The 18417-nt window shown below is 36.9% G+C and overlaps 1 protein-coding gene across 1 annotated transcript in view; it reads right to left on the bottom strand.

Annotated features, from left to right (window-relative positions):
* Positions 1-18417, bottom strand: part of HCN1 (hyperpolarization activated cyclic nucleotide gated potassium channel 1) — a 200465-nt gene that overhangs the window by 39937 nt on the left and 142111 nt on the right. Inside the window, exon 7 of the mRNA XM_014964861.1 lies at positions 3341-3487. Coding sequence (XP_014820347.1) covers positions 3341-3487 — 147 coding nt within the window. The remainder of the gene's footprint in view (positions 1-3340; positions 3488-18417) is intronic.

Raw genomic sequence — 18417 nt, 5'->3', positions numbered from 1 at the left:
CGGCTGTATTTCTGCTCCACTAAAAGCTTCCTTTATGCCCTTGGGCAAGTCACATAGGGTAGTCCTAGAGAAGGACTTGGTTTTGGGTTTTTTTTTTTTTTTTTTTTTTTTTACGAAGCCCTAGTTAATTGCCTACAATAAACATGACTCTGCTTCTGTTACCCAACAAAGTCAGATGTTCACACATACGCATCAAACCTTTTCTTAGCTTTTCATTATTTTAATCATCTGAACTACTTTGAATTTTCCCTCCTTAATTTTCAGCTCAGTAAAATGAACATTCGACATAATTTATCAAAAAAGTCTTACCTCTACTATAAGTTTATACATCTTTCTTAGTAGTATTTATCATTTAAGGATTAATTTTACAGCAGATTTTTACTGTTTGTTCTATGTCCTTTAGATATTTTCAGTGGTTGAATGACCATATTTATATCATGCATAATTACTTGTCTGTTAAAAAGGAGTGAGCCAAAATTTTACAACATGGACCAAAAAAAGTTCATTGCTGTTGAAGAGAGCCTAGCAGTGGAAAATTTCAGCCTATATTGTAAACATGAATGGCTGAGAACAAGGAGAACAGAAAACACTGCAACTTTTTTTATAACATTTGATAATATTCATGCTATAATTATGCAGTAGTTTGTATGGTTTCTTTTGTTCTGCTTACTGTAAGCAGGAAATAATAGTTTCAGTTAAATGTCTTCAACAGAAGCTACTTTCATCAAGCCAAGTATGCCTTGTGGAGACTCTGAATGTTTAGTTCTTACCCTATGCTAAACTCAAAGTATAATAAAATCCAGAGTTCAATAAAAACTTAAGAAATGCAGTGAATATTTATTCTTGAATGATGCAGCTTGAGTATCTGTGCTATCACCTGTTATAGCCTTGTGCAGTTATTGACATGTATATCTCGTCCAATATGCAAACAATTGTGTTCTGTCTCTAAAAGGCTCCAACGTGTTACTCACTAGTAACATCAAAAAGCCACTGCCTTCACTTCCAAATTGCTACTGCAGTGGTAGCTAAAATAGAATTTGAAACTGCCGAACTAAGCAAACACCTAAGTGGTGTTTTTAGGGCACGATGCATGAGCTACTGTCAGAATTTGGACAGATTCATTGGGAAACCTCTTCTGGCATTGCCACTGTCCAGTTCTTACTTTTTCTTTTACTTTGGATTTTTTTCTGGAGCAACTACTATGTTGTTGTCAGGGCAATGTGCTATGTGATTGTAGCTGAGTAAATATCTTTTTCTTATATAATACAGAGAACAAAGATGACATGCTAAGTACAACATGATCACAGCAAAACCAGAAGCCACTCCTTCCGTGAAATTCTATTCTTGCTCCATGTTTTCAGTGGCTCATTAATTTTTGAAATTTTCCATGCTTGATCTCTTCCCAGAAGTGCTTTTTGTTTTTAATGCTTGACCAAATTTTCCTTGCTGCTCTTAAGCAATAAGAAAAAAGGAAGGGAAGAAAACAGGACTAGGGGAGGGATGGAGGACAGGAGGAAAAGACAGGTAATTAGAGTGCCATAACTGCAAATTGTTGCAAAGGAAGGGTATTTGACTTCATTTATGGAGAAATGCTTTCCTTAAAAGTGGAAATAGATGAAACTGTTTCTGATGCCAGTGACTGAAGGATCTGTGCATGCTTCTGTTCTTTTAACAAAACAAAAGCTCTTTACTGGCTAAGATTCATGTTTTGACTGTCGCTGTACTCTAGGGATAATTCCTGTCCTACATGCTAGATTTTTATAGTACATTCTCCTCGTGACATTTCAAAAGCAACCGAGGGGAGCCACAGGGTAAGCTGGCAGAGGCAGTGCAGACGCCAGAGCCCTCCACCTGCCCTCCAAAAACACTTACAGGTTCACAATGCAATGAAAGGACTCAGGCTACGCCGGTGTTAGGGAATTAAATGGGCGCAGGCGCTGGAATCCAGTCATCTGTATTGTTAAATTGTTAGAACAATCACAGTTTGGCCTGTTTTGGACTTGGACCATCTAGCAATGACCCAGCAATTTTGGGCACCATTCACCATTCTCAGTCTGTAAGGAGGGAGGCCGCTATCAGACTTTCATAAGCAGACGTGGCAAAACTGTTCCAGCTGCCCTCAGAGCCCATGAACGGGCAAGGCATTGTTCTATGTTACTATTTTAAATCTAGATCTTCATTGGGTTTTGATTGGATGACACATTTTCCCTTCACAACAAAGAGCAGGACCCAATGGTACAGACAATTCATCACAGACCTGTGCTCTTCTTATGCCGCAAAACTTGTTAAAGAACCTCCAACCTCCACAGATCTTTCCAAAAGTACAGATACGATCCTGTGCTCTTTGGGTTTTTTATATATATACACACACAGAGACATATATTCAGCACTACTCCTCCCATAACAGGGATACTAAAATGCATTACTTGGTACCACTGAAAATTGCACAAGTTTCATCACGTATCAACTGCTCCTCCTTTATTCTCCCCTTTTCATGTTTCTTTTCTCTTTTTCCTGTTTATGCTTTCTTCGCTCTGCATTTTTCAACTTCATTCTTCTCCTCTGTTTTTTCTTCCTCCATTCAGTAGAGGATACCAGCCAACTGATAACACAAACATTCTTGAGTAGGTCAGGCATAAGCACCACCCAACAGAAGACAATCAGATTTACAATCAGATTTATATTGCCATTAAGCAGCTAGCTCTGTTACAGCAAGACGAACGCTGCCTTCCCCCCACACAAGCATCTTGCCAAAGAAAATTCCAGCTGCTTTCACACACAAAATAACATGGCATAGCATAGCAGAATAAAAACCCCAAAACTGGAATACAGACTAGAGTTTCAACAAAAAAGATTTTTATGGCTTATATATCATACTCCAGCTTCTTCATCTCAAGTAAAGACCATCTTAACCACAGATGCTCACAGAATGAAACAAAGCAGCTCTCACTTCTCTGGTGGCTTTCAGTGGTTTCATCTGCACAGCTGCGTGGTTAGCAAGTCGGGAGAACAGAAAAAACCTTTCACCCAGGACCATTCCAGTCCAGACCCTCTCTATTTCAAAGAATTGAAGAAAACTATGAGTTTCTCTCAACAAATAAAGATGGGATTTTATTCTTTTATATCCTTGTGTGACAGGCTGGTTCAGAACAGACTGTAAATCTGTTTGCTTTTCTGTGTCAATCTAATATAAAATTCGTTCTCCTGGTCATTCATTCACTAGGTCAAATGAAATTAAATGTTAACAGAATAGAATCAGAAAGAGCGTTTCAACACAGAAATAGCAAAGATATGAAAGTTTTTTGTACTACGAAGAATTACTCAAATACTTTAATCTTACCTCCCTGAGGGGATCATTAAGCTCATTCAAAATGTTTTCTTCATCAAAGATCTTGCCTTGGTAGCGGTGCTCGTAGTAATCATGGATCTTCTGGCGCATTTCGGCAGGTAACTTGTGGAATGACATGTACTGTTCCACTTGTTTGTACTGTCAGGACAAGAAAAGGAAGAATCAGAAAAAAGCCCCCACGTTTTTACTATCTGAAGGAACCTACAAAATGAAAATTCATTCATGTATCCACTTAAGCTTTGCATATTTCACAAAGATAACATTTTATTCATATGTCAGAGAACCCCCACTCAAACATTAGTTAGTTTAGTATTATTCACGTGATAGCACAATTGTAAAGTACAGAAAGTGCCTTTAGTGGTGATGCTAATATCCACATTGTGCCCCATAAGTTCCCAACTATACAGAAGTTGTGCAAGTACTCCAACACCAATTTTAGCTCATTCCATGCAGCAGCAGAGAAACCATACACAGTGTGTATTCACATCTCTAGTGCTGTATTTGGAGAAAGTTTAAGATGTGAAATTTCAGAAACATATTAATGTTGTGTATCCTTATAAAGGGTACCCCTTATAAAGGGACTGAAGAATAAAGTTAAAATCTGTGGAGATAATGAAGTAGAAAGTGTTCCTCAGGAGGAAGGAAGAGAAGGGAGATGCGAACTGAAAAAATAGGCGTGACATCAGAAAATAGAAAGTGGGGGAAAAGAGAGATGACAGGACCTAGGCGACTCAGAGGACCTCACTTCTTCTACCTTGTGTATTGGTTTCCTTGTTTCTACTAGTCCTCTGTCCTGTCTTCTGCTTTGCTTGCTTCCCTTCCTCAGGACCCTCTTTGGATAGCATAATTTTCAGAAAAGAAAGTCCCAAAGTAACATACTCAGAGTCGTACTGTACCGACCTGCATGATACATCTGACACGGACAAAATGGGGAAGTTGCCTAAATCACAAAATGGACAAGTACCACCTGAGCAAGACATTTCTCCCTCAGATCCCCCATTCTTGTGCCAGCTGAAGAGGATAACACACTGAAACGCAGAAGGATAAAACACATCCCAGGTTTATAGGTGAGTTAAAACTTGGCAGAATCTTAGTTTACTTATGTAAGAGTTTTAAATTAATTTTTTTCTTCATTTTTTCATGCCTAATTAGGCAATTTTAACTCTTTTCAATGAAAAAGCCAGTGAAGTCTTAATTAGGATAGGCACCTCTGTAGAGCAATTAAATGAATTTATAATGTACATGCACTCCTTATAAACTGCAGCACATATCCTTTAACCTGTATAATGGAAGGCTGCTCTATCCTCTGGAACCAAAATTATTTTTTGCTTTGCAAAGTGGCAAAAGATTAGATGAGGCCACATGTACAACATACATTCCCCAAATAAGAGGAAATTAATTTTACATGGGACTATTTAACAATGAATTATGACTACGTAAACCTGGTTTAACCTCTGTACAGCTATTTTGCACCTCTGAAGAAAGAATTCTCCACCCCCATCCTTTAGAAGTGAAATTTAAATTTCCATGCTTATCATTGGTTTCTCTTCTAATATGGAGAAATTTATCCATACATTGGGGGTTTGAATCAGAGCTCTGGGTCACCAGAAGACAAACATGCTCTAGCATAAACAAAGTATTGCTTCTAAAATTACCCTACTAATCAATTACAGCTAATCTAGGCATGGATTTACTTAGAGGGAAGGGACATGAGATCGCCCAGTGCTCTATATATGTCACCAAGATGGAGAAGATGCTGCACTGCGCAGTGTCCCCTTCATGTCTGCGTCCAGCCCTCCATTGCTGTGGCCTCATGTAAGGATATGTGACATGTGTCACGTGTCGTAGCACACATGGACAGGGAAAAGACTTCACTATGCTCCCCAGCACAGGGGCTGCACCTCTCTACCCAACCTTATTTGTATACAAATGTGCTTAAGCAACACTAATACTTTGGTAATTAATATAAATTTATTGAGATGTATAATGCAAGAGAGCTGCAAAGGACTTTTATACCAGAGTGACCTTGAAGAAGAGAACATTCATGCTAAAAGTAATTTGCTTTGCCAGCAATTTACACTGCTCCCTTTCATTAGTGCTGTTGTTTGAATAGGTACTTTCTCCCACACAAGTGAGTTCGTTTCTCTACCAGGGTTTATGCTTACACATAAGAATTTTAGGGAAACAGAAAAAAATAAAACTCTTAGGAATGTATCACTGGTGTGTCTCTAAATATTTCCAAATTAGTAACACATAGAATATTCGGGACAGATGCATTTTAGCAACATTTTATTTAAAAAATCTACAACAAGGAAGCTAAAGTCTCACACAATTCCCAGAGACATCTAACCATCTAACATACTATCAGGGTATATTTCCATATCAAAATATTTAGCCGAGTGTACAGTATACTATCACCCTCTAACAAATCTTTTCATAATCTTTCTCAGTGTGATTTTGACTCATATTCTGTATCATTCGTGCTACTATTACTCCATTCTTGACATTCTGTCATAGTATTCCTGTGAAGTGTTCCCTCAAAACTTTTAACATTCTTTTCTTCAGCAATGGGTATCTTTCACTAACTCAGTTCAAGTAATGATTGCTTTTTTATTTTTGAGAAAAACAAGTTCACTTTTTCAGCCTTCTCTATGTTATTGGCAATATTAGGGGCTTCCCAGATTAGCTGATAATTAGCTGATAATGATCATCAAGCAAAGAACTGTCACAATTCTGCATGGTTTCTAAACTGCATTAGGAAAAATAGGTACCATGAGTTACTGAATTTATTCCCCTGCTATTGCAAAACCTCATATCACAGAACTCCTTATAAACAAATAAAGCCATATCAAAACCTGATAGACTTTCTCTACATCAGTCCTTTAAGAATATTGTCTCAAGAAGCTCCCTAGTCTTATATACGTAGTTCTAAATCTTCTTTTAAATTTCAGTCTAAATGTATGCATGTGCAGTTTAAATCAACTAATGTTTAGTACAAAGTTATCCAGCAGCTCCAAAAGCTCCCGTCCCCTGGTATTTCTTTCTGGAGTGTCTACAGATAGGAATCATATCTCTTCCTAGCCTTATGTGAATAGTGTATTCCATTTTTTTTTTTTTCAGAAGACAGCATACTGACCCTCTTCTTCTTCATTAATTTCAGTTTGAGATCTTTCCAAACTACAATCACTAGAACAGTACATAATATTTTAGAAGTCTCACCAATTCACAGTTCATACTATTCTTTCTTTCCTATCTAATGGAAAACCAAGATGTATTGAAATGGTTGTTTGCAGTCATTCTATGAGCCGCTTTATCACTTAGATTCCTCATTTTCTCCTTGCCACTTTCAGTTGCTGTGGTCCTAATCTTCCAGTTTATAGCAGCAGCTTGTGCTAGAACCTGAGTCCATGGATTTTGAATTTCTGAGTTTTATCCTATTCCTATTACTTCGCCTCTCAAAACTCAACTCATTCTTTCTATAAAGTATCTCAACATTTCTATAATATTAGCAACTGAAGCTTTATACCATCCAAAGCTTCAGACTATCATTGAACTCATCAGCACACTGAAGATATTATGTAAGCCTAGTGACAACATCATGCCTTCAGGTATCTTTCTACTAGGCTTGCTCCAGATTGATGTCTGGAAAACTTGCAATGAGCCCACAAGCAAAGTGGAGGGGAAGGACTGGTAGAAGTGCATGTGGAAGCAAAGAAAATTGCTGTCTTACACCAACCTCACTTGTGAGAGCAGGATGAGATCTACATAACCTAATCACTTTTCTGTAGATGACAAGTTATGGTCTACATAGCAGGTTTCACAAAGAAGAGATCCCAGAAATTTCTTATACAGCATAATACTTAAATTTGCATCCTTGCAAATCTGCATCTACTGCTATGTTCAAAAAATCAAGCGAATCAAAAGGCAGCAAACTTGACTATCACCAAAATTGGACTTTGAACAGAAACCTTTAGAATTATAAAATTAAGACTACTCTCTTTCTGTGTAAATAGTCTTGAAAAATGTGAAGTGACAACAAAGATTGGAAAGTTATTAGTGCGATACCTTAGTTCATCTTTCTAAAAGTCGTGTCTAATTTAAACCAGTTATCCTGACTCTCCCTCTCATAACTAGAGAGAGGTAACAAGGGGCAATTAATCTCATTCTAAAATTCATGTCTTGCATAGATGAAATAAATTCACCTTCGTCATCCTTGTATCTCCCCGTTGACCCTAGGGGAGGTCCAAAGGACTAGCACTGACCAGTTAGCTAAAAATCAACTGTAACCATATATTTTAAAATAATAATTTATTTAAAGTTTCTAAAATACAAACCTTTCTATTGTGATACACATACAAAGAGCATCTGATCCAATAGCAAAATACAAATTGGACTTTGAACAGAAACCTTTAGAATGGGGTGGGGGTAAGGGGGAGGGAAGGAAGGAATTGATTCAAAACATCTAAACATTTAATCTTGCCTCAGTTTGATGTTAATTTTCTTATACATGAAGCGTTAGGCCCCTTAATTCTCTGCAGGAGATACCAGAGAGGCAACCTTTCAGGAAAAAAAGGGAAGTTCAACAGGGATCCTGAGATACAGACCAGGAGGGATGGCATTTGCAGTGGTTGTTTAAGCAAATACAGTTTAATATGGAAGCTATCCAAAATGAAAAGTAAAATAAAATTAATGTTTTAAGCTAAAACTAAATTATGCAATTTTTTTTTTTCTTTTTTTTGTTTTTTTTTTTAATGGAAAGTGGACATAATTTTCTTGGAGGGTGGAAAGTTTAATGGTTTCGGTGAAAACTTTTACTTTGTGGAAAGTGTGTTTGGTATTAAAAATATCCACCTCCTCCTCAAGCAGTGCTAATTCGTAGCTCTGGGGATAACAAAAGCTGTATAGACGGACAGAACTGAATGATCATCACACATTTACAAAGAACTGCAACTGGGGAGAAGCTTTGCCGTATTAACTACATCAAGAAGTTTTATTGCCTCTTTCACAAAATTAGTCAAATGCATAAGTGGACTTGGAAAGCAAATAATCATGGAATTACAAAAACTGTTAAATATGCAAGAAACTTCAATTCCCAGTTAAAAATGAAACATATCAAAATTACCTTCTGGTTTGCAATTCACAGAAATATCTACTATACTTAAATTTGATATTCAACTGAATGTTGAGTTATCACTCAAATTACATTGATGAAGGAACTTTAAAAATCCAAACTGAAGTTTCATATGGCCAAAAATTCACAGGCAACTAATTTTTAAGCAATATATCTGCAGTTCATTTGCTGAAATTTCATTCTGTAGCAGCAGGATAACTGCAAGTGCAATGAATGAGTACTGAAAGAATACGAAGGAGAACCGTTTTTCTCCTTACAAAAAAGGTATAATATGACCTTTTAATAAAGGAGTACTTCCAAGTTCAATCATTCACCCTTATGACTGTGCTTCTAAAATCTTAATAAATTAAACAAGCTGAAGGAACCAAAGAACTTTGCCTCTTGTCCTTCACGTTGCTGGGCACGAGATTTTATTTTCTTCCTACAGATTTTGAGTATTTTTTTTTTTCTACTAGGCTTGCTCCAGATTGATGTCTGGAAAACTTGCAATGAGCCCACAAGCAAAGTGGAGGGGAAGGACTGGTAGAAGTGCATGTGGAAGCAAAGAAAATTGCTGTCTTACACCAACCTCACTTGTGAGAGCAGGATGAGATCTACATAACCTAATCACTTTTCTGTAGATGACAAGTTATGGTCTACATAGCAGGTTTCACAAAGAAGAGATCCCAGAAATTTCTTATACAGCATAATACTTAAATTTGCATCCTTGCAAATCTGCATCTACTGCTATGTTCAAAAAATCAAGCGAATCAAAAGGCAGCAAACTTGACTATCACCAAAATTGGACTTTGAACAGAAACCTTTAGAATGGGGTGGGGGTAAGGGGGAGGGAAGGAAGGAATTGATTCAAAACATCTAAACATTTAATCTTGCCTCAGTTTGATGTTAATTTTCTTATACATGAAGCGTTAGGCCCCTTAATTCTCTGCAGGAGATACCAGAGAGGCAACCTTTCAGGAAAAAAAGGGAAGTTCAACAGGGATCCTGAGATACAGACCAGGAGGGATGGCATTTGCAGTGGTTGTTTAAGCAAATACAGTTTAATATGGAAGCTATCCAAAATGAAAAGTAAAATAAAATTAATGTTTTAAGCTAAAACTAAATTATGCAATTTTTTTTTCTTTTTTTTGTTTTTTTTTTTAATGGAAAGTGGACATAATTTTCTTGGAGGGTGGAAAGTTTAATGGTTTCGGTGAAAACTTTTACTTTGTGGAAAGTGTGTTTGGTATTAAAAATATCCACCTCCTCCTCAAGCAGTGCTAATTCGTAGCTCTGGGGATAACAAAAGCTGTATAGACGGACAGAACTGAATGATCATCACACATTTACAAAGAACTGCAACTGGGGAGAAGCTTTGCCGTATTAACTACATCAAGAAGTTTTATTGCCTCTTTCACAAAATTAGTCAAATGCATAAGTGGACTTGGAAAGCAAATAATCATGGAATTACAAAAACTGTTAAATATGCAAGAAACTTCAATTCCCAGTTAAAAATGAAACATATCAAAATTACCTTCTGGTTTGCAATTCACAGAAATATCTACTATACTTAAATTTGATATTCAACTGAATGTTGAGTTATCACTCAAATTACATTGATGAAGGAACTTTAAAAATCCAAACTGAAGTTTCATATGGCCAAAAATTCACAGGCAACTAATTTTTAAGCAATATATCTGCAGTTCATTTGCTGAAATTTCATTCTGTAGCAGCAGGATAACTGCAAGTGCAATGAATGAGTACTGAAAGAATACGAAGGAGAACCGTTTTTCTCCTTACAAAAAAGGTATAATATGACCTTTTAAAAACAACCTTTTAGCAAAATCTTTTTGCAAAATTCTGTGCAAAGACCACACAATGAAAATACAAAACTTCTATTTAAATATATTATTTTGAAGGAAAACATTGTGCATTTTAAAGCAGACACTTTGCTAAAACACTTTATAAATTGTTTCAATTAAGTTCCACATATTCTATTATTCAATGCTATTAAAATGGTATGTACAACTTACATGTCACTCCGCCCACCCCCCCAAAAAAAGAATATGTAGTTTCATATGGCATATTTTCCCCTTTTTATGATATCTATCTCCCTCTCATATGAAATAATAAATTAATTTGCTTCTTTCATTCATTTGAGTAATTTGATAAATTAGATAATAGATTATTTACAAGCTTTTAAAATGATCTCTTAACCCTGTATGCAATAGCTCCAGCTCACTAGCTGAGCTGTGTGGTTGTATGTCTAAATATCACACAATATTACTTCTGTTTGTTAAATTAATAATCTAATCTGTATAAATAATCTGTATAAATAAAAATAATGTATGAAAAATCCCTGAGGCTTGATTGTCTCAGGAAGAATTTGAATAACATGAGACAATCATAGAGACAGCTGACTACACATTTTTCCTTTTGCAAGAATTCCAGTCTAACTTCATAAGTGGATTCTATGTTAAAATAAAAATAAAAGACATTAAGTTACAGATTAATGGGAAAGGAATGAGAAGAATGGTATAGCTTATATTTATTAATGGCTATTTAACAGATTTTCAACTCAATTTTCCCTTGTCACATTTATTCCAAGAACCTGGTATTTTTCTCGTTTAACTCCTTAATGTGTCGCCAGCTGCAAGCATTAATCCTGACACACAGTGGTGTAAATGAGGTAAAACCAGTATTCCCGCTCACAAAAGATGGGGAACACATATTTTCAGCCCAACTGTTGTTCGACTGTGGGAGTCTGGGGAGGGATGCAGATACTGCAGGATACTGTTAGACGCATCTTTTCCATCTCAGACTGCAAGTGCTGCTGTTTAATGAACCTGTCAGCTGGGTGATGAGAGGCCTCCAAAGTTATTATCTCTTCTCTGCAGTTGTCAGTCATACAATCCATTCACAAACTGTTTGTGTGCCTCGATTCACAGTTACAGAATGGAGAAACACCACACCGGGAGTACTGCTCTCTATTAGCTGTGCTGATGGCTCTAGCCTGGAGCTTCAGCTACGGGCAGCTAGAACAGAGTGGAGAACACGATCACTGATCAGCTCGTTTATACAGAAAGGGAATTCTACCTCCCTAACGAGTATCCCTCATTACTGCAACGGCCTCACATTATGCAAACACAGCATAGGTTTAAGCTTTTACCTACTGCCCTTGGTTGAGGACCTGAATGGTTTTTAGATTCTGGTTCTGGAGGACAGAAAGGAGAGAATGGTCAAAAATACCTTCCCAAGCCATAAAGAATTCTCAATAAATATTCCTAATGTGTTTAAGCTCAACTTCTACTCAGTAGCATGCAACATTTAAAAGCATTATCTTCAGTAGCTTCTACTGTGTATTTGCTATTCACAGTGCTCATTCTCTTCCATATGACAACAGTTTTTTCATCTGTATAGCAGTGGACTCATTGATTCTGTCTTAATGTTAAAAATAACCTCTTTACGCTCCTGCTTCATGCTCACTAGAGGGCTGCTGCCAATTTCCATGCACTTGGCCAAAGAGGACTCTCCTCCTCCACTGGAAATTCAACCAGGAATCAAGAAACATTGCTGTGCCCCTTGCAAGGGTTATGGTACGCCTGGGGTTTGTACAGTTCATCTTTTCAAATTCCTTTTCATCCTAAATTTGTCTAGGATTATTAAGAAAATAAATAAAGGTTTTGCATGTTGAAATATTTCCATGCTTACAAATGGGGACAAGACTCAAGTCCTCTGGCCTACAATCGCAGGTTATTTCATGAACCATCTGAACTTCTGATCTGACTGTTGAGGTACCAAACGACAATCTCTAACTGAATATTTGGTCAGGCTTGAAATTAGTTAGCACTAGCCTTAACATTTACTCATAGCATGATTATCTGTCTGATGATAACTGTATATACCAAAAATGAGTAAGGACAGATGGTTCTCAAAAGACCAGAAATTTGATTGTGTTCAGAAAAGACACCAAACAGTGAACCTGCCAATCAATTTGGTACTGTTGATCACGATTTCAGTAGCAACAAAATAATAAGCTCACCTGTCCATCTCACAGCTACTGAATGGCTGAATTCACTACAAATCCAGAGATATTTCTACAATCTGATTTCTTCACTGCTACTCTGCTTAGCATACAGATATTTTCAAAGAAAGAAAAAAAACAGTTTATAATCAGCCATAGATCAAAATAAAAAGTAAGTTTGCTGCTGAATGATTTGATAGGTTCACTTTTATATTTCTTTATCATGAGATGGAACCGAAGTGATTTGTTTAGCCTAAAAGCTATCATCTGTTTACTATCTATTTTTCTCTAATTACCCCCCAAAGATTACTGTTGCTTGCAAGAATGCTTTAAGCTGTCATTTTACTTACACGCAGTAATTAAACATTTCCTTTCAATTGCCACAAAATACACAAGCTCTTATCATTGCTCTTTTCAATTAGTGTAATTGAGAAATTAATTAAGTTATAGAGAATTTTCTGAATAGGATTTGTTTTCTTAGTCTGTTCTTTATCTTGTGCAAATTTGTTTTTTACTGTTTTAAAAAGGGGAGGAGAGGAAAGGAGCATGAAAAGCAGGCTCAGTTCCTTCACAGAGGCAATGACAGAATTCTGATTTAATGAAACAACTATCAAAGCCCTGAGGCATGAAAATAAAAGCATCTCTTCTCCATGCTACCATAGGTGAAACTGTATCGAGTCTAAGGCAGGATGATTTTCTTTTCTAATGCGAAAAATACTGTAAGAAGACAGCTTATTTAAAAATATCAGATATGCTCTAATGGTATCCTTAAAGTTGCCAGTTTCAAAGTGAAAAGTAATACCTATCCAGTCATCTTGTACAATTTTTCTTATCTTTTGAATGCTTTGGATTCCATTTTTTTTCTTTTCAATTTGCCTGTCCCAGTAAAAAACAAAAAAGGACATATGTTAAAAGAAGTGCCTAGAGTGGAGGGAGGTGAGGCAGAAGGAGTTATTCCCCACATGCACTCTGTGGGAAGCTGGGGCTGAGGGAGATCAGGTCCTCTCTGTGTGGTCCCTCCTTCAGTTCAGTTCTGGAAATGAGCAGCCGTTTGTGCAGCTCAAGGACATGTGGTGGGAACGTCTGTCCCAAGGCACTGGATGCGCTGCAGCCACCTTTGATGCTGAGTCTGAACACAGAGTGACAAGTGTCAATCACCTATTTTCATTTAAATATATTTTTTTTTTAATATGCGTGTTGGGTCTGCCTATCAGAAGCAGTGTTTTCCAGTGGCATGGGCTTTACCTCACCTCGTTGATCCTGCAACACAGAAATATAGCATAATGCTAAATTCGGCATGTGCTACAATGCCTTTAGCTAAAAGGGCATGCTTAATTGTTAGCATCTTGCCAACAGGAAACCCAGCTATTTCAAGAAGCAATTTGAAGCAGTAATTTAGAAAAGGAATATAGGAAAAGGTATAATTAGATTGAAATTATGTAACTTTATATCTATTGTTTAATAGTTGTAATGAAAAGAAAGGGGGAAAAAAGTTTTATTGCCACCATAATTGTTACATCTGCTTGGTATTGTGCCAAAAGCTATGCTACATGCAGCACCAGCACAAGCAAGACAGAAACACTGGCACGATACAGCTGCTGATCCTGGAAATTCTGGCTCTGATAAGACCTAATTATGGTTTGCCAGTTCTTTTTGTATTAATTAGTGGAAAATGCCAATTCATCAAAAAGAACTTGCTTTTTAAATGTATCCATTTCAAAGACACTTGCATGGCAATAAGTTTATCATGCATGGGAAGGCCTGTCCAAAGCTAATGGGAGAGTCAAAGGGATTCTTCAGTAAACAAAGATGGTCCAATTGCCCAGTTATATGATGTACTGCTTTTTTTGACTGCTGATCAGAGACCTGAAACTGGCATTCCCCCACTTCACAGCAGTGTTCTAATGATGAGGAAATAGTTCGTCTAGGCTGGACATCTTTCCGTGTCTTTTCTTCTTCGCCTAATAAGCACGCATCAAGGCAGACAGAGAGTTCTCTAGTTCCTCGTAGGGATAGAAATAGCAATGCAGATGATCACATTTCACCTTGCTGTCCCCAATAAAGTATAATCACTTACACAGAACCAGGGTGGTGGGAAACACTGAAAAAGACTCATCCATGCAGATACTACTCATGGGAAAGGAGGGTTTGCACAGGGCCATCAGCTGCAATTAATCCCCCTCCTTGCAGGCACTTCAGATGTAAACACCTGAGTCAGTGTCAGACAGCTGCAGTACTAAGATTTTTTTAAGAACCGCAGGAGCTTAGAGGAGACCAGAAAATCTCTGTTCTGAGCAGGTAACCTCATTAACACTATTATTACTTTATGATCTATTGTTTAATGCACACAGTCTGAAATCTTCTTGCATATTTTATTTCACCATAGAGCTTGCTACTGCGTGAGACAGAGAGCCCTTCCACTTACAAAGGAGACCTGAAGTTTATAATTTATCTTTTTAGATAATCTAAATTTTTTTGCCAGACTGTTCAAGTCTCCAGGTTCACCTGAATCACTAAGGTTAACATATAATATCACAAAATATTTATGATTCTGGGCTGTTGTTGCACCAACAATGGCAATAGTCCAACAAACTGCTCCTCTTCTTCATGTTCCCAGCAGTTGTGTCTCATTCATTCTTACAAAATATCCATAATCTTCTTATCTTTTTTTTTTCCTTACCTTGTCTTTATCTCATATTGAAATATAAACACTTCAGAGACATCCTTAGGGAAATGAATTTATGGCACCTTGAGGTTTCTCTGATAAATGACAGCCATAGCAGTAAGATATACCCCAAGCAGCCTTTTGTACACCCATGAAAAGCACCATTATAGACCTGCTGGTTCCAGAGGAACACCTGTGAGTGACTGGATGTATCCTCTTGTATTCCAGATTTATGGAACTTTTTCACCAGGTACAGAAAAAACTTAATAAAATTTTTTTTAATCATTAATTTCTAATAAATCTTAAAGATAATTCTTAAAAATGAGAGAGCAAGAGACCCTATCAGGGACAGAAAAGCCAATGGACCACATTCTGCAAAGAATACATTTTGAGGCAATTTATAGCTTCCTTCAAACAAATAGACTACCAATCCTTGTGATATTTCTGATTGTGAATATATGTTCAATGCGTCAACATTCAGTCATCCAAGTGCATCAAATCTTACACAAAGATGAAGTCTTATTTCTTATTCTCCAAAAAGACAAAAAGTTCTTAGTAATAGTGGATTACTTCCCACATCTCTATGGAGATTTAACTCTCAAGCAAATGATGATACTGTATATCTGTGCTGATCATTTCTGCAGAAACACTCAGGGAAAATGTTTTATTCAATATAACTGGGTTCATCCAAAGGTAAAGTCACAAAACTGCAACTGCTAAGAGGAATAATGGAACGTCTGTCAAATACCTTTATTTTCTTTCTTTCCTTCTTTCATAACAAGAAGGAGAAATATAGAGAGCTTTGGAGAAGAGGGAAAAACATGTAAAAGATGCTAGGGAAAAGCATGTATAAGATGCTTTGAAAAAACATGAAAGTAGTCAAAGGCTAGTACAGCATTCTTAAAAAATGAGACAAACAATTCTAAATCAAAAAGTCCTAAGAAATAAATTTTCTTTGAGCTAAAAGAAATCAGATTCATAAAATACATATCTCTTTCTTCCTATCTTAAGTACTTTTAGGAGCATTCTGCTCAGCATCTGAAATTTTATCAAAATTTACCTTAGTTTTAGAGTAGAATACGGGAGCCTTTGTTTCCATGGCAAAAGAAGCAAATTGCACTATAGTACCACTGGCTGTGGTTATGATAGCCTCCAATTGCTACTGTTTCACTTGTGTAAGTGATAATCTAAGTCCCGAACTGGTACTCTAAGCACCATTAACCAGCACTGATGACAGTATCCCATTGAAAGGTTGCAGTGCAGGATCCCTGGCGAAGCCAACCTGGCACCTGCACAAGACAAAGGTTCCAGGTGGGCAACACAAAGTGTTTGGTTTTGTTTAAAAGAATTTTGGTTTGGTTTCTTTGTTGTTTTTTTTTATTTTTATTTTGAGGGGAGCCCTTTTCCATCTTCAAGAGAGCACAAAGTTTTATGCAGTGGCCATGAAATGGTACAGAAACCTTTCCAAGATCACAGTAGTGTATTCCCTAAGGAGAAAGCAGCCCACGGGCTATGTGAAAAACACAGGTAACAAGCTGCTAAAGAAACGAAAGGCTTTTCATTTGTATTTTGTTTCTCAACCAAATGTGAAAACAGAGCCAGAAGACTCTGGAGTGTCTTCAAAACAAATATATTTTAAAACTGCATAGACCGCAAAATACCATTTTGAGTAGTTGTAATCAAATATAGCACATGGGCTCTGTGATGGTAGTTCCTGAGAACTACAGAAACAAAATATTGCTTTGGCTAAAACTTCAGTGTTATGTAAGAGCCTTGTTATAAATAATAACTATCTGGAGTAACCTAATGATTTTTTGGGCTAAAGCAGCAGCCATGTCAAACACAGGCTGGCATTTCCTTCTGTTTTTCACATCTTATACCAACACTTTCTCAAATTGATGTCCAGCACAGAAGCCCTCTCTGCCACCCAGGAAAAGTATCCTAGAAATTGCAGATAATGTAAATTATGAAGTTAAACTCCGCTTTGAGCAATTTTGTGCCTTTAGCCCTGGTATGACATAGAAACCCTGGCCATCCCACTGAGGAATCGCCTTCAGCTGCTGCAGATAGAGAGAGCTCATTTTCTCAGCCTGCCACAGGATTGTTCACTGCTCTGTTCATAACTGCACTGCAAATTTAAATGTCACACGCAATGGGGCATACGCCTAATATTAATGGATATGCCACAGTACAATGCTTTCATTATTCACTTTTTTCTTCCTTTTTTCCTGCTTTGTCACATTATTCTATGTAATTACACCGCTGCACCCTCCCTTGGGAAGCTCTCGCTTCATTGACGTAAGTGGAACAGCATACTTCAGAAATGAAAGCCTTCTTTTCCTGCCATGGCAAAACTGGTGGAAGGTTTAGATGATCTTTAACTCTACAAAACAGACAGTTTTGGTGGAAGGTTTTGAGGAAAAAGAGGACAAATGTTCTCTGCCAGATGCAGAGACCTTCTTGGACACAGGAACAGGGGTTGAGGGGAAGACTGGTAGACTGAGAAACTATGAAAGAAAATAAGCTCAGATGAAAAAAAGGAAGAGTTAAGGCTTTCTGTCTCAAATAATTTCTGGATTTGGCACTGTACGGCAAGGTTACATTGTTCTTTGCTGTCTTCCCCAAATCACGGACAGAGCAAGAGCCAGTTTCTTAAATATTTTGCAAACAGAACTCTAAACCAGAATCTTTCAACAATAATGAATTGTATTTTCATTTACTGTGTTACATATAATAGTACTTTTACTGTGCCATTATTTTGTCTAGAAGGAGACGAATTAAATGTGAAAATGACATTTTCCTAACCCCAAACTGTACAATGCAAACCCATAGCATTGTGTGTTTTTATGAAAAGATCTGCTTTTGTTTAAATATTTAGTGTTTAGAAAAATGTGTTCTAGAGGTTTTGTTGACTTTTTTTTATTAGTTGCAGAAATCTGCTGGAAAAGATAAGTCCAGAGCATTTTGCGAAAACACATGGAGATAAAAACATTTCACTTGTATATTCATTACTGAGTGTCTGTTTAATAGAGGCTTCTTGAATTAGTGCTAAATATTTTTTCAAGGTTAGTAGCCACTTGGACAAAACTGTTAATTTAGCATACAGTAGAATACAAAGGACTGTTTATAACATTATTGTGCAGATACACGGTCTCAGTCCTACTGCTCCCCTCTGCACTCCAAAGCATTTCTAAATCTATATTGCATGTCTTACTTACAAAAATTATTCTGTTTTCAAGGCAGACATGCTTTAATTACTCAAACCTCAA

Source organism: Calidris pugnax, unplaced genomic scaffold (assembly GCF_001431845.1).
Source record: "Calidris pugnax isolate Ruff unplaced genomic scaffold, ASM143184v1 scaffold273, whole genome shotgun sequence".
In the NCBI taxonomy this organism is placed as follows: domain Eukaryota; kingdom Metazoa; phylum Chordata; class Aves; order Charadriiformes; family Scolopacidae; genus Calidris; species Calidris pugnax.
Note: the sequence above shows the minus strand (reverse complement) of the source record. Positions and strands in the feature narration are given on the sequence as shown.